At 42.9% G+C, this 17,001-nt stretch overlaps 1 protein-coding gene across 8 annotated transcripts in view; it reads right to left on the minus strand.

The window, feature by feature from the left end:
- LOC143315145 (ninjurin-2-like) overlaps positions 1 to 16,669 on the minus strand; it is a 28,136-nt gene extending 11,467 nt beyond the window's left edge. For 5 of the 8 annotated variants that reach the window (XR_013075864.1, XM_076722644.1, XM_076722648.1 and 2 more), the window contains exon 1: positions 16,363 to 16,630. Coding sequence is in view for 7 of the 8 variants with exons in the window: in XM_076722644.1 (XP_076578759.1) it covers positions 16,363 to 16,458 (96 nt within the window). In the remaining variant the exon portion in view is untranslated. Of the gene's footprint in view, positions 1 to 16,362 lie in introns of all 8 variants that reach the window. The other 3 variants (XM_076722646.1, XM_076722645.1, XM_076722647.1) reach the window with 2 other exon arrangements.
- Between the last annotated feature and the right edge of the window lie 332 nt (positions 16,670 to 17,001).

The raw sequence follows: 17,001 nt of genomic DNA on the forward strand, positions 1-17,001 counted from the left end.
AGGATCCTCACCAGCATGAAGAGATAAACATGTGTGTGCCTTAACACCTTCAGTTTGAGTTCAGATTTGTGTAATGAAGCATGTTTTGGTCAAATTTATGACTAAGTATTTGACTGTTGTTTCATATGATTTTGATTGCATATGATGCTCCATTTAACTTCACAGATTAGCATTTTACATAAAGTACAAGACATGATCAGTTTATCAACTATGATGGGCTCTGACAGATTAAACTAAACCTTATAATATATAAAGGTCTTTCTCCACCAAGAGCAGCTGCAACATTAAAATGTATCTCACACATTTATGCATGAGTGATAATAATCCAACAATATATAACAATACAACTCCGACAAGGGGCTGCATAAAGAACTCTTAATACTCTCGGACCTTTGTACTTTCACTGTAATAGAGTATTTCTATGCTCTTATGGGTCTATAAGATAAGAGTACTGGGAAAATTTACAACCCACTCAACCTCAGTGACCTTTGACCTTTGGTCCCACTCCCCCAGTGATGGGACCACACAAACACACACACACAGACCCACAATATCACCCACAAGCATGGAAAATAACAGACGATTGAACAGAGGATTTAACACAGAGACGCAGAGTAACCGCTACATCAGACCACATGTGTGTGCATTTATATGTCTGTGAGTGTGTGTGTGCAACTGGTCTTCCATCTGCCATCCAGGAGTAGGAGAGAAAGAGCGGCAGTGATCTAATATCAGTTGACTCTCTGCATTCCTGACCATAACCACAAGGTGTAACAGAGATTCCCATATCAGTGACTCCAGCCGGCCCCTCTGGCCCTGCAGGGGCATCCTACGGAAACCCTACAAAGGGTCGCACTTACAGCTGACAGACTGTACAGACATGGCATCATGAAGCTTCTGTTACTCAACTGCCTGCAACACTGATTGTCAAAGAAGAAAAATCATGCTGTTTTACTTTATCACATGACGGGAATTACAGAAAGGAAAACAAGGTGTTTAAAGTGTATCTGGATTTTGTGTTGAAATAATCTAACAAATTGGCACTGTGTTCAGGAAACAGGTGTCCATACCATGAGGCATACGTTGATAATGGCTACAGGTAGGGGCTAGTAGTTCTGTGTGTGTGTGTGTGTGTGTGTGTGTGTGTGTGTGTGTGTGTGTGTGTGTGTGTGATGAAGAGCCCATAAACACCTGGTTCTCCTCTGACGTCAGCCATGCTGGAGGAGTCTCTTGCATAAGACGCTGACGTATGTTACGTACTGTTATAGCATCGTTTGGAATGCTAAAGACCCTTAAAGACGTGTGTGCAATATGTGTGTGTGTCTGTCTGTCAGAAGTGTGCGTGCCAGGTGGGTATGGGTGTGTATCACATGCTGCAGTGTGTGCACCATCCTTGTGCTCTTAAACACGCTACATGCTGTCATGGCAACACTGCAAACACACACATAAACAGAAATGCCTTTTCAAGGCTGTTTTCTCTGAAGTGGTGACATCAGTTAACTTCAGTGTTGATAAGCAGGAATGACAAGTATGCGCAGCCTAAAGTTCCCTCACTGCTTCGTGGCTAATTTAAATCTGTTCAACATACAGCTCAGCCGCAGAGAGAGTGTCAAGGAGGCTTCCTATGGGTGGGATTATGACAGAAGATTTGCATTATCCGCTTCGATGTCTGAGCTTGTGCTGCAGCTTTTCTTCATTTCACATGTAATGTTCTTCCAACAGGTGATGCTGCAGGTTGTACTGCAGCTCAGTTTAGCAAACATGGCACAACTGCAGTGCGCACGCATTTAAGGTCACCTGTGGTGAAGTATCTTACTCAACAGTCTGGATTTTCGTCAGGTCATTGAGTTTAATTCCAACAACAATCACCTGAAGCTCAATATCAGCAAACCAATGAGCTTGTGGTGGACTGCAAATGTGAAAAAGTGCTGCAAAGAAGCGACAAATTCTAAAAAGGGATGCTTCACTCACATCTTCAGCCCGGCAGCACAGGAGATCTGTACATCAGCACAGTTTCAAGTTAGTGTCACCAATTCAGAATCTGAACAAATGTGAAACATGTTCACGTTCTGTCCTTCTGTTCCTGAGTTATGATGTTGGATAACAGCCAGAAAAGTGACACACACACCAAATCATACATCCTACAATTAGAGGAAATACACATATACTTTACACAATGGCAGGGTGATTTATAGGCTTGTAAAAAAAAATACTACTCATTGTTCAGTGTTTGCTTCAAGTTTTTATTACAGGGAAGGTGTGTTTGGAAAGAGGACGGACTCATGTCAGTCAGTCTTTGTGAAGACAAAGACGGCAATAATAGCTGGAATTCCTTGTGTTTCTTTGCCTTTTTAACCTGTCATAAAGGATGAAGCTGTGCGCTCTGTGAGAACATCACAGATACTGGAAATAACCTGCTGCTGAAAAACATTACAGTCATCTTGTCGTCATAAATGACGGCTAATAATACTATCACAATGCTGTCATCAGGCTGTTAAATTTTGCTTGCCACCATCTGTCAGGAGATCAGAGGTCAACAGCGAGTTGCTCAAGGACCCTTCAGGGGTGCAGATGTTTGCTCCTGTGGGAGCTGTTTGCAGACCTTCCCTTTCAAGGAATGTTGTCTCTAAACACTGTGCCACACTGCTGCTGCATCGCATGGCTCAGGTCAAAGTGAAATGCTCCATGGAACGATGTTTACACTGTGAGATAGTAAAACATTTTGCAGAAAAAAAAAAATGCTCGGAATATTTTCTAAACGGAAGTCTTCCAGTGGTCTTCACAGCAATGCTGCAGCGCTGCATTCTACCCTGATGGAAAAACACTGATGCTAACCTGCAAACAAGGGCGTAAACCAGGCCGGGCTGAAGTTGCACGAGCAGCAGCTCATTTGCCCTCTTAGGCTGAGCTGAAAAAATAAAATAACTGTTTTAGATTTGAGAGAAGAGAAAATGTGAGACACTGGATCGCTTAAACTGTGGTTACCTGAGACATCACACCTCATGATTATATTACAATCATCATCATAAAATATCTCAGTCGCTCATTTTTATGGGCTTATTTAACGATCCCAGTGTACGTCCACAGGCCTGGAGCCAAGCCTCATCCCCTCAAGTGACTGACAAGTGTATTTACACACAGTCCGACAAAGGGCTGCGAAATTCACATTAATGTTACGTGATCATTTCAGAATATAAACACAGGCTTATATTTCCTATTTCCGATGATAAGCAAAAGCAAGTGAGTGTATAAACAAGTTTCCCGTCGTCTAAACATGCATCTTATCTATTACACATGCAGATGTTTGGAAAGGCCGCTGTGTCGCTCGCATTCGAGTGAGCAGAAGTGTGTTTGAATTAAGAGAATCAGAGACAATAGGAGAGGGAAAATGAGGAGGAGATGGGAAGAGCATGAGGCTGAGCAGGAGGAAACTAAACAGAAGGAGAAGGGAAAGCGAAGGAGGAGGAAAAAGAGCGATGAGAGGTGGAAAAAATAATAGTCAGAGGTTATAAGATGATAAGGTCTCTAAACTGTCAACATTTAGCAAGATCCATATTCCCCTCACTTATTCTTATTCTACTGCATTTTTGGGAACTTGCTGATGTAGAAACTTCATTCAAACTTGTAAACTTGTTTGTATCTTTCATATTTTTGACCTCACACACAGTAAAGCTGTTAAACACTACTTCAAAACCTCCCTTCAGCTGCCTCTTTCTCCCTCGATTTTCACTCTTTATTCACTGTTTTGTCCATCAAAATGTAGAAAAACATGTCTTCTTTCATACAGCGTATGCATCCAAGCAAACGGACTTAAACATTTTGTGTTATGAGCCTCAAAGTGACAACACTGTTTGTGAACTGCCCCATTGACTCCCATGTTAACTGACACCAGAAATTTCAGGAGCAAATCAAAAACTTTTTAACTTCCTCTATTTTTAGGTTTTAAGGTTTTAAGGTTAAGGTTAAGGTTTAAGGTTTTACTTGTAAGCAGCATGAATTATCCTCCTTAAGTAATAAACTGGAGTTTGAGTGGTGCCTCTGATCTTCATCTCTGCTAAATTAACAGTCTGACCCAGGAGGCTCTCAGCTGCCCCTTCATGTAAACATAATCCAGCAATGCTGTTCAGATCCCAGCTACACAAGAAGCAACATAAGTCTGGCAATGCAGTTTAGCTGCCACAGTGTCACACGGCACGACAGATATGTTCACAGTTTGTTTTCATCTTGTCATACAGAAACATAAGCTACGGCCAGTGTTGGAGAATAATCTGCTCTTTATTTGAAACTTACCATCTTTCCATTCTCTACTGCTCTCCAACTATTTCCATCTCAATCTGAAAAGGCGTTTGAAAACACCAACAAACAGCTGGAAAGTGATCTGCCCATGACTCACACACGGAGAAGAAAGAGGTGTTATCCCACAATTAACACCTACAATAACATTCCAACAAAGCAGCAATCGTGCAGTCCAGCCTGCGCCTGCGTGCATGTGCAGCCTGCGATTGGCAAACCGTGCATATGAAAACAAAAATCAGCAAAGCTTCAAAAACAGCAACAAACTTGCTAAATGCTGTAGCTTAATCACATGAGTCATGTAAGCCTTGGAATAGAATAACAACCGCAGTGATTACACAATGCGTCCTCAGAGCGCCTGTTGTTTGGTGTAATCGTGATTCACTGAAGCGAGAAGTCAGTTTAACACAATATAATCTTGACTTGCAGTCACACTGGAGTGCCTGTATCCAAAACAAACATGAAGCAGAGGGTAGGAGGGGCAGATCAGTGCAGGATGTGCAGGATGTGTGCACATACGTACTGTATACTGTAAACAGTAGTATCGCCCTGTGCATGTGGCTGTGTTTTGGAGTTGCTGGCTGAGGTTTTGGTGTGAACAGATGTGATGAAACCAGCGGAAAGCCTCTGAGACAAACACGTCGCCTTCGTCGCGTCGCTCTCCCTGCTGCGTTTTTTTCCACAGATGAGCCGAAGCTGTTGGGAGTTTAAAACTCCCCGGGGGCGTGCAAGCTTTCAGGCCTCGGCCATGTGTGACATCGCAGGACATTCCTCCCAGCGGCTTCCTGGCTTTCATGGCTCGGCCTTCATCACCGAGCTCGACACACACTTCCTTCCTCTGTGTTTGTGTGTATGTGGGCATTCCCGCTTCCTAAATTCCACGAATGCTGCTGCTTTTTTGTGCAGCATCCCAAAACATGAGACATTTAAAGAGACGGACGGATATAGTCGCTGCCTGAGAGTGAAAACATGTAAAAAAAAAAAAAAAAAAAGAACCAAACTGAGCAGATTAACAAACGAATTCTAAGACCACGTCTCGGCCTCATCTAATTCAGCTCTCATCTCCATTTAATCTCTTATCTCTCTGTCCCTGACTATCTTTTATCCCCTCACCCGACCTGCCATCCCTGTAAACTAACTTGCATTCATAAATGGCCTGCGGTTTATTAGCAAGTAGATATTTTAAGCAACCAGCCAAACCTCTGCCTGTCATTCAACCTCAGAAAGCTTCACTGGCAGTTTTAACTCACTTCCCTGCCAATATTTTGTGTACTTGAGGTGTGACAGGTTCAAGGCAAATGTTTTACGAGCGTAGTGCACACCTTTTTACACAACAGTCACCTGCACCTGGATGCCTGCTGAACTAGTCAGATATGATCAATCATGCAGCAAGGTCACAGTCTCTCTGTGGATACACACACCTGAACCTGAATATGACTTTGTTGTGTGTATATGTGTGTGTGTGTGTGTGTGTGTGTGTGTGTGTACGTCTCACTGGGCTAAAACACAAGTTAATAGATGTTTGTAAGGAGAAGCAACAAGTGGTGATTTCTCAATCATGTGGACCAGTGAGGACACGCAGGAAATGCAGGTTTTATGCCATTTTGAGCCAAAAGACGGAGAGTGCTTGACACCAGTTGGTCACGTATGACACAGTGACGGTAGCTATGTCAAAGGTACGCACCCATAGGAGGTGAAGCGTCACTGTGTGTGCGTGTCCATGTTGTGCACACAAAGATGGATTATGCATGAACTAACATTTGCACTCACCCACACAAGCACACCTGCAAACATGTCCTGCTGATGCAACTGTGCACGATGTTGAACTTTTAACACACAAACACACACATGCACAGAGTTAGTTCCTTTATGACAGCAAACTGCCTATTACCCCATTTTACACACATAAAATACAACACTCCTGCGTAATTACTGCAGTTCAGTAGCCTATGTGCACACACAAGGAAGTTTACTATAGTAATAAAAGCCATGATGATCTTTTTCACTGTAATAACTCTTATGGCCAATGTGATGATACCAGAAGTACAATTTATGGCTGGTGTTCACACACAGAGTTGAACTTCCTCTACTGACTTTATACCACTGTTATCAGCCTGTGTTGAAAACAGGAAAACTCACAGTCTAGCTCCCTAGTTACCACAAGACTTTGTATTGCTGTTGCAATGTGGGAATGATCAACGTGGATCTAAGACCTCTCTGATCAAAGCTACTTCAACAGCCACTCAAATAATTCCAGATAACCACATGGCTGTGATGCACCACCAGCGCTAAGCTTTTAATCGTCATGATGGAAGTTTTCCGTTGAGAAAAACCTCTAAATGCTCAGTGCCACGTCTGATATCTGCTCCGACAAACACACAGCAGGCTCACATCCTCACTGTCACTTTAAATAAACACATTTAAATCAGTTTACATTCAGTTTCAAGATTCTTTACTGTCTGGCAGTTGTGCAGACATTTGCAGATGAAATGCAGCAGAAACCACAAGTCAGAGCGTTCTATCATTGCTGATGTCAGTGCCTCTGCAAGGCTAAATGCTAATGTCAGCATGCTAACATGCTGACAATGTTAACGCATGCTGATGTTTAGCAGGTCTGATGTTTACTCCATTCTCTATATCGGTTTAGCATGTGACCATACCAACATTTACTGAACATGAAGTACAGCTGAGGTTGATGGGAGTGTCATTTTATTAGTACAGACATCAGTATAAACCAGATTTTTACCTGATAAAGATGACAAGTCAGCGGATCAAATGCATGCATTAAATTTCACAGCAAACGATCCGATGATTGAGAGACGATTTGAATGATTGACACAAATATCAAACTGCTGGTAGAACTAGAGGAAAAGTCACAGGATCACCAAAGTGATTAAAATGTATCCCTATCAAATTTCACAGAAATCCATCCCGTAGTTGTCGAGATATTTGACCCCGAATCATAAATGTCACCCTGCTAGTGGCTCCAGAGGAAAGGGCAGGGGTTCACAAATGTGAGTATGATCCATCCTCTGGGGATTGTAAGTGCCTGCACAAAATTTCATGGCAATTCATCTCATAGCTGTTGAGATATTTCGGTTGGGACAAACATGATGGGCCCACCAGCATGGCTGAAAATGGTGTTTAATCTAATTTTATCATCATTTCAAATAGTAGTCAGTGACTTTGTGTTTCTGTGGCTGTGAGAAGAGGTGAACTTAAAGAAGTTACTGCTGCTTATTTTAACAGAAGAGGTCAAAGGCTGGAAGGATATTCCTGAATGAGAAACACACACTCTCCTGCACACACCCATACAGCCACAAATATAAATACAATGGATCAGTATAGGTGACTAACCCTCAGTCAGGGCATTTCTTTAGGTCCACAGAGGCTCCTAAACATGATGTTTATGTTTGCGCAGAGCGGGCTTGTGCAGACAGAACACTGAGAAAAACTGCTGTGAAGCATTTTATGGGTCCGGTCATGGGAAAGCTTCAAAATACAACATGTGAGATTAGAGCTTGTAAAAGTTGTGCACAGCCAAAGCGATTGTCTGCATTACATTTTTTTTGTTGAGTATAAAACGGAGATGATAATAACAGCTAATTACCAACTTCATAGTTGACATTTATTTTTAAATGCCGCCCAGTTGTCTCTCCAAAGACATCACACTGAAAAGCTGACATTTTCCCTAACTCACTGCCTTTAAAAACACAGCCATGTGTGGCGTTCTGATAAACAAAAAATGTAGTAGAACAACACATTTTTCCAATTAATGGTAGAAAATACAAAAATTTATGAATAAATATGCAATGATTTTCACAATAATTGAATTGTATTCCCTCAAGACTTGGTCGATGCCTTCATGGTCTCCCACAGAGGACAATTAATAACAGAGTGCCTTTGTTTCGCTTTAAGCGTGATCTCATTCTGTTGTAATCAACAATAGTCCCATGAGCACCAGGGGGACGTGAGCGTCGGAGACTGGATGAGGTAAGACAGAACCTCGCCCACCTCCCACACTCGTCTCTCCCTCCATCACTCCCGACACATGACTCCTAAAATCTTAATTCATTCTGAATCCGGCAGACATGAAGCAACATTACATTTCTTTGGCCACTTTTTGAATTTAAGTTCAATATTCATTCTCTTTTAGCTCCGATCCACCATCTGTCAAGGGAAACATCTGACTCTTTAGCAGCTAAATGCTCCATTATGTTCACCAGTGAGTCGCTAACAGTGTCTGTATATGCAGGTAATGTACAGCAGGTTAAGATGCTAAACAGTCCACAGAGCCTTACTTTGCCATTAAGAGCAGCCCCTTTTACATTATATATAGTCACTTGCTCCATTGTTGATATAAAAACATTGATAAAAGCAGCTTTAAAGCTGTGTTTTTACATTGTTTACGTTACTTTACTGAAGCCACTAAACTAGCTTAATAACTAGTGATAACCAAATGCAAATACTTCTATCTCATTGGCACTGTTGTGTTGACCCCTGCACACACAACACACTGGCAGCCATAAAAGCCACATATTTACATGTTCACAAACATATGGACCGTTTACAGACACACACACACACACACACACACACACACCTGTAAACCCACATACAGGAGTGACCAGAAACATAAACGTATGGGATCTTTCCCACATACACGCTTTGTCTTATCCAGTGACCTAGCACTCGTGCTGGAGGGAAGGAAAACACAGATAGAGCGAGGGCTGTATTTACCCTTCAAGTGAGGTAAACACACTCATACTCCATAGTGGCAAGCAGCAGAGCAACACACTCTATCAAGAAACACAAGAGGTTAGCTGTCCAAGAATGAAATGAGAAGATTGATATCACTGACAACTCCTCCGCAGTGCACACACTCGATGCATTATGCTCCCGCCACACACAGCCTCTAATGCATTGTAAATGACATTATACGTCCACGTCTATTTTTATGCGTGTGCCTTTCCACACGTGTGGCCACATGTGTTTGGCTGCGATCCAAGCCCAGTACACTATAGCTCTGCAAGCTGCAGATTTAAATGAAGTGCATGGCACCTCAAACCACTGCAGTTAAACGTTAATGTGCAGTCGATAAGCAACGCTCTGGAAATAAATACATTTTTATGAATTCTGAGGAAAACCATTAAAACCTACATGTGTTTTTATGAGCAGGGTGTGTGTACAAAGTGGAAAATCTGTGAAAAGATGAACTTGGATTTATAATTCTGCTGTGCATTTGTGATTTATGTGCGTCTATGTGTGTGAGTTATAGTGTTGTGAGTTATAGTGTCCCAGCAGGGGAACCTCAGCAGCACCAGAGAGGGGGGTTTCCTGTTCGTTCTTGGCACAAATGCGACTGGAACAAGTGGATGAGGAACAAAAGTGTGACACAACAGCACTCTTGGCCTAAAGCTGCAGCCGGAGATTTATTTCATGTGTAATAATCAGCTCAAGGTTTTCAGGATGAGGTGATTTGACAACTGATGTCTTTGTGAAAAACCATATCAAAATAACAGTCGAGATTTATACTCAAGGGGCAGATTTGTGCTTCTATTTGTGCTCTATATCTGCCTTGTTTCCCTCCTTGACACAATAATTGTGGGTTTATGACTGAGAGAGAGCAGGAGTGTGCATGCGTGTGTGTGTGTGTGCGTGAAAATGTAATTGTTTACGTATGGTTGGATGTAAAGTTTTGTCTGGTATCGCTCATCCTGGCTCTATTTTCAGCCCTCTAAAAATCTTTTCACATTTCTGCACAAACACACACACACACACACACACACACACACACACACACAAATAGCAGCGAATTGAGCTCTTTTCCCGTAAAGCTGTTTCAGATTCAAACCGAGTCAGCTGTCATTTCCCCCCTGAAATGAAAAGAAAACACACATTCCCCCCCTGGACAGGGGAAGAGGAGGAAGGAGAGGAATAGAGAGAAAGGGAAAGAGGAAATGAAGATGAGGAGGAATGTATGAGGAAGAGGGAGAGACAGAATCGGAGAGAGAGCGAAAACAAAGCAGAGAAAAAGTATGTGTATCTGTTTTCAGATGACTGCTGGAGTAAAAACAGTGATGGAGGGAGCAAATCTGTGACTGGGGTGTGTCGATCTATCCATTCAGCCACACCTATTCTCACATGGTGGCAGTAATGCAGTTTTTCACTGTTAGCCATGAAAGAAAATCTAGATTTAAACATTTCTCAACAATGACACTCACGCCATGTTTGCATATTTATCTGCATGAGTGCGGACTTTGCCTCACACAGGTGCTGTTCACACTCGCCACAACAGGATAAAGAAGCCGGGTTGTGAGCAAAAAAAGGTCAAGGGTTGGATTCCCGGAGCAGCAGGATAAATCTGGGCTGGGAAATGAAAGGGCAGAACTCTTTTCCTCCACTGAGATACCCTTTAGCGAAGGCCCTTCCAGGTGTGTAACAGTGTGAGTGTGTGTGAGCTAATCCTGAGCGAACAGCTCTAAACTCTGGTGAGAACGCAGAGATCCGACTGCTCCTGACGCTTTCTGCCTCATGGACTTATGATAAGTTAGTGCAAAGACCGAGCTCCCAAAACACAGCTGATTCCACCTATGCAAGACAACTCTGACAAGATTTTGAATCCCGTATGAAGGCAAGAAGACAGCAATGATGTGGCCAGACTTTTTGACTGGGGTGCCCCATGTGGAATAGCAGTAATTTACCATTTCTCATATCTACTTGAATTACAAACATTCCAGTATCTTGAAAGATTTAATAAATAAATAGTCCAAATCCATCAAAGCAAACACCGTTCAAATATAATTTAAAGGTTTCATGCTTTATTCTTTAGGCCCTCAAAAATATATCCCACAGTCTTCATCAGGCTGAACACTCCAGAACAAACTAGTGACTGTGCTTTGAGCTGTGGTTGTTCTGTCAAACTACAAGAATGAACCCTCCGGCTTACCTATGAGTAGACAGGGACAAGAAGTACTAGAAGTGCTTTGACAGTGAAATATGTACTGTCTTCATGACAACAGAGGAAACTCCATCAGCCAATGACAGATGAAGACAGGTGAAAATAAATGTGATACCCAGTCACATGGGATAGACTTGAAGCATATTCTGATGCCAGGTTTGAATTATGGTCAGGCACAACTTTGCACCATCTGGATATTAGATAGGACAGTAGGTCTGAATGGGGACTGTCCATTGTTCCCTGCTCATTATCTGTCCGAAAAAAGCCCAAAAAGACCTTCCTGTCACTCTGATTGGCTAGGGGTCATTGCCTGGTTTAGGTTCAGGGCAGGGTTCAAAAAATGTGTCAGAGCCAATCAGAGGCAGAGTAGGTGGCGGGTCTTATGCTGGAAATATGCTGAAAAATCGCAGTATTGGCTCGTTGGAACAATGGCATGGCCTCATCTGAACAAGATACTCAAACTATATATATTCTGTTTCTGTCAAAATGTGCAAAGACATGACACATATGTACCATAGTTTGGACGCACACAGCAAATATTACGTTACACGCCTATTACACAACAACAGTCATTTAAAGATGAGGCTCAGTTGGGTCTCGGATGAAAGTTCCTGGAATCACACACACACACTTTCTCGTACTTAACACCCACACTCAGAATGTGGCATTTGCCTTGCAGGGGCCATGTTGGGGTTACACACACACACACACACACACACACACACACACACACACAGAGGCAGACACACATACACATGTAATGTCAGAGAGTGGCTGCAGTGTATTCTGGGAGGTGAGAGAAGTGGGAAGGAGACGAGAGGGACGGTGGTCGTGGAGGGACACGAAGCACCAGGCACTAAAACAGATGGATGAAAGAAGAAGTAGCCCGATAAACAAGCTGTTATTCAGAGAAAAATACAGGAAGAACAACACCTGAGATTACAGTTAAATTCAGTTGTTGCGATTGCTATGAAGTATGCAGATCTATTATTTCAGTAATCTATTAATATGATTATTATTATTGTTGGTATGACTAACGTGTTAAAGTGACCCTGCCCTTCTGGCATCTGCCAAAGTCACTTCATGGCCAGTTCAGGCTTGTTCACAGACTTCTGTGACACATAACTGCAACGCTTGCATTGATTTAAACTTTCATTTCGTGCTGGGGCCATCGTGGATCTGCTGAAGTCGAGCGTCACTCAGACACCTCTGAGCGAGCTAACGATCCTTAACAAGTACTGTGTATGTGGGAAGTCTCCGCTGTGAAAGGGGACTGTTAAAAACCTGCACATGCCAAAATCCTCTTTTGCAAGAACAGAAGAGAGAGCCCTTCCCTCTGCAGCTCTCTGCTCGAGTTGATATTAATTCAAACTAAGCCCATTTTAAAGCTTTCCGCTGACTTTGCACGCTGTTGCGATGCCAATTTGGCTTTGTGTTCGTTTTGAGTGTTTGAATACACCTTCAGGATTGAATGGGAATAGTAATTTGTAAAGAGTGGGTGTGGAGGGAGTGGGTTCTGGGTGAAGGATCATGCTGTTGAGTTTCTCTGAGACATTTTGTTCCTCCTCGTTGTTCCTTCCTAGATTTAGCTTCTACCTCTGTACCAAAGAGCTCCAACAAATGAGCCACATCATTGACATATTCCTTCATTACCATGAACATGGTAACTGTAGCTTATTTTGAGATCATCCCACAACTTTTCTACTGCAGTAAATACCGGCTAAAACACCAAATCCGCAGCTGAAAATAGTCCCCAGCAAACACACTCTTAGCTCCCATTTCAGTAACGTTAATGCTTATAGACTCCAGCTCTTTTAGCAAATTCTTGTTTATCTGACTGTTTCAAGAAAAGAACTATAAAGTATTTGTGAGAAAATATAATCTGAATCTGCAAAATAACTAAAACTGATAAATAAACAGTGGAGTTAAAGTCCAATATGTAATATATGAAATGTAGTATAAAGGTGCGGTCACCACTGGTCAACAACCAAACTTGATTATTTGCCAACACAGGTTCATTTTGCAAGCGAAGCCCATTAAATGGTGACCACTTACACCAGATGATGACTTTCATTGCCTCTTTGAGGCTATTTGACTTTATCGGCTATTCGAAGGACCCTTAAAGTGGTTGTACACTAACAAATATTCCAGATAAGTGGCGTTGTTATCTTTCACAGCACAAACACTGAAACATGACTGCCATGCTTAGAAAGGCTGTGTGATTCCTATTAGTGCTGTGTCAGCCCTCCACGCCCTGTTGCTGCGCTCTATACATAGAGAGTGACTTAGAGGTGTAAAGCCTTCGCACCATAGAAATAGATTCATCATGGCAGCTTCACACACACACTGCGCGAAAACCTCATAAATCCAATTTCAGCAAATTACATGCTTTCCCCGGGACTCGAAGCTATACTGAGTGCACAATGTCTGGATGGAGACTTAGAAAATCACTCAAAATCAAACAGAGCAAGTACAAATTCATGAACATCAAACTATATTTAAACGCCAATGTGACTGATATCACAGCAGATTATATTAAAACCAGCTCATATCCCAATATGACTTAAAGGGCAACTCCAGATATTTACCAGAGGACATTCCCAGTGCACTATGAGCACTGATCCATGGCACAAATTAACCAAGAAGAGTGCCAACAAGCTTAAAGACTGGCTCCAGTATTAGCTAATAAGTTGTGTCGTCCAAGCATGAGCCAACAGTGGAGGTGTCACAGCTGGTATCCTAAAGGATAATATTTATTTCATATTTCTTTTCATGCACCTGCTGCATCTCAGCATGTAAGCACAGTGGCAACCAGCCACCCATCTGTCGGTTAAATCAGCATGGCAAGGACATATGAGATGCTTAATGTAGTGATTACAGCATAAATCACCATCCGCTAGCATGACATACAGGCACTGAAGTACAGGATGTGTATCATGCCACGAGAGCGACTTCTTAAACACACATTTCCGCTTTTCAGGGGATCACACACTCCTCTCCTCACATCTGTCCTCGTATGATTAAGCCTCCGCGGCTGAAATGAATAGTTGCGGGGAGGACTTGGCATCTGCGAATGTACACATTTACATTCTGCGCCACATGATAGGAGCAGTGCTGCCGTACAGGAGCGGGTGGCTGATGGCTGCCAAATGGGGCTATAAGTTTTCGGCTTATCTGTGATTAAAGGAGCGAGAACTCTGGCTCTGCAAACAGTCATGGTGGCGTTTATGGTCAGTCACAATCCACATTAGTCGCCTTAATTCCTGCTAATTGCTGCTGAGAAATACATACAAAAGATGCCACTAAAGACTATCGCAGATGCACTTTTGAGACAAATCATCTCCAGGATTGCTGTTCACTGCACAATATTTAGATTACATTATATTTAGACTTTCACAAATGCTAATACTGTTCAATGTCTCACTAATATGCAAGTCATCAAACCATGAGGGGGAGATTCAGGCATTGGAAGTGTGTGTGTGTGATAAATCCAGTGTAAACTGCTTTCAGTTAGGTTAAATGAATGAACAGAACCAGCTTTCACGAGTGGTAAATCTGGAGGTGGTTAACAAGCAGGTAAACATTCTTCTTATTTTTGCTGCCATGAAAATTCATGCGGTGCAGCTGCTGCAGCTGTCATGCTGCTGACAGGAGCTGAAGTGACGGGTAGGAGAGTTTTACTGAGCAGCATTGCTTTTGAGTTTTGAATTTTTTTCAGTTTTCAGTGTTTACCTGTGTTAAGAACTTGGGCGGCCCTGAAGCTAATGTGACTTTAACATGTGGACATACACCCACTCAGCCGCTGTGCACCTTTTCTCCCACATCTGTCACTTTCTCACTCATACATCCACACACATGTCCACACACATGTAGTAGCTCTCTGATTTTAGACACACACGCACCCCCACTACAAACATACACATTTGTTCTTTCTCTATACTTGCAAAGACCCTCACTTATGTAATGCATTCCATTGCCCCTTACCCTGACCTTGACCATCACGACTAAATGCCTAACTCCTAAGCCCAACCTAAACTTAATTCTAACCTTAAAACCAAGTTTAAACACTCAAGCAGCCCCTCTGTCTAGAGGTCTGTCTGAAAGTGAGGACCAGCAAAATCTCCTCACTTTCCAAAAATGTCCTCACTCCCAAGGTCCAAAACTCAAATTGTATACATGAATACCCACACACAACCCATGCATACACACACACACACACACACACACACACACACACATCTTGTCTTCACTGGAGACTGTGTAGCTAAATATACCAGTAACTGATAGCCCTGCTGGTTGAGGGGCAGGAACACTGCTGGCCAGACACCGATACAGAAGATGAATTGCAACAGACACCAGAGAGAGAGAGAGAGTGTGCGTGTGTGTGTGTGTGCGTGTGTGTGTGTGTTGGGGGGGCTGGGTGCATACCTATAACTGCTGTGAATGATGGGCCAGAGGACTTTTTGAAGATAGAAATAACTGCAATACTGCTCTGAACAGTGTCAAACAAAACTGAACTTAAAGAAAGGCTCAAATTTTTGATTCTTTAAAAATGAAACAAAATAAAAGAGTACAGAAAAAAACGCATCTTCTCAAAAAAGTGTATCAGGTCCCCAACCCTACCTTCACCCCTGGTTCTTGGCATTAGCGAGTACCTGCTCTGTTGACCCTGTGCTGCATTAGAGGACTTTATTAGCCTTTGCACCCGAGCCCTAATTGATATTTGATGGACGTCGCGATCGTAACTGGGTCTCAGACACTCAGCCGAACCCAGAGAGCCGCACAGTGACCCTCTGATCCTCAGCTCTCACATAGACAGGACATACCACAGCTCTGCGGCAAAGCTAAGACAGGAGCAGCGATTCAGAGTCGCAGATAGGCCACGACTGGGAGGAAAGGGGCATGAAAGAGTGAGGGGAAGAGAGAGAAAGGGGGGTAGAAGGAGACGCCATTGCAAATCAGACAGAAAGATGCATCTATATTCAAACGCCACCTTTCACATGTCTCTTCCCCTCCTTTTCTGTCTTTCTAATTGTGTCCTCTCTGTCTTTCTCCTGGTCTGTCCCTCTGTTTCACACAGTCTTCTCTGTCTCTTTGGGTGTACTAACCTGCAGAGGGCCCGTGGCTGGCATGGTGGATCTCAGCGATGTCAGGTCGATGTCTCGGCCCTGCTCCCCTCTCTCAGTCTTCCCGAGTCCCTGCATAATAAGACCCGTAACGAGCAGGCAACCAAGCAAACACACACACTCGAATGTTGCCCCCGCAGCAGTGAAAATGCTAATGCAAGGATGGCAGGGGTCGTTGTGAAAGGAAATGACCCTGGACGCCAGGCACCAAGCACCAGGCAAGGCCAGGGAGGACAGCAGAGAGACAAACAAACGGCTTATTCACCCCATCCTGGTCTCTCCCTCTCTCTCTCTCTTGCTCTCTCTCTCTGACTTTACACTCTTTCAATCTCTTTCTCCCTCTGTACCAAATCTAGTTTGTGAAAATGTTGGAATACCAAATGAACCATTGGGCAAATACTGTCATATACTGTAGTTGCACTGTTACCATATTTAAAGTTTAATGTGCCAATCCATGACTATATTTGAGCAGCCACTGCAAACTAATGCACACAAACTTGTGTCTATTTGTGCTTGTTTGCTCAACAAAAACATTCTGCTGTATTTCTGTTAACTGAGGTTAGACGTGTTCTTGTAAAAGCACTGAAGCTCCACTGTTCTAAACCAGGACTCCCCCGGTTC

The sequence above is a fragment of the Chaetodon auriga genome, chromosome 22 (assembly GCF_051107435.1).
Source record: "Chaetodon auriga isolate fChaAug3 chromosome 22, fChaAug3.hap1, whole genome shotgun sequence".
Taxonomy (NCBI): Eukaryota; Metazoa; Chordata; class Actinopteri; order Chaetodontiformes; family Chaetodontidae; genus Chaetodon; species Chaetodon auriga.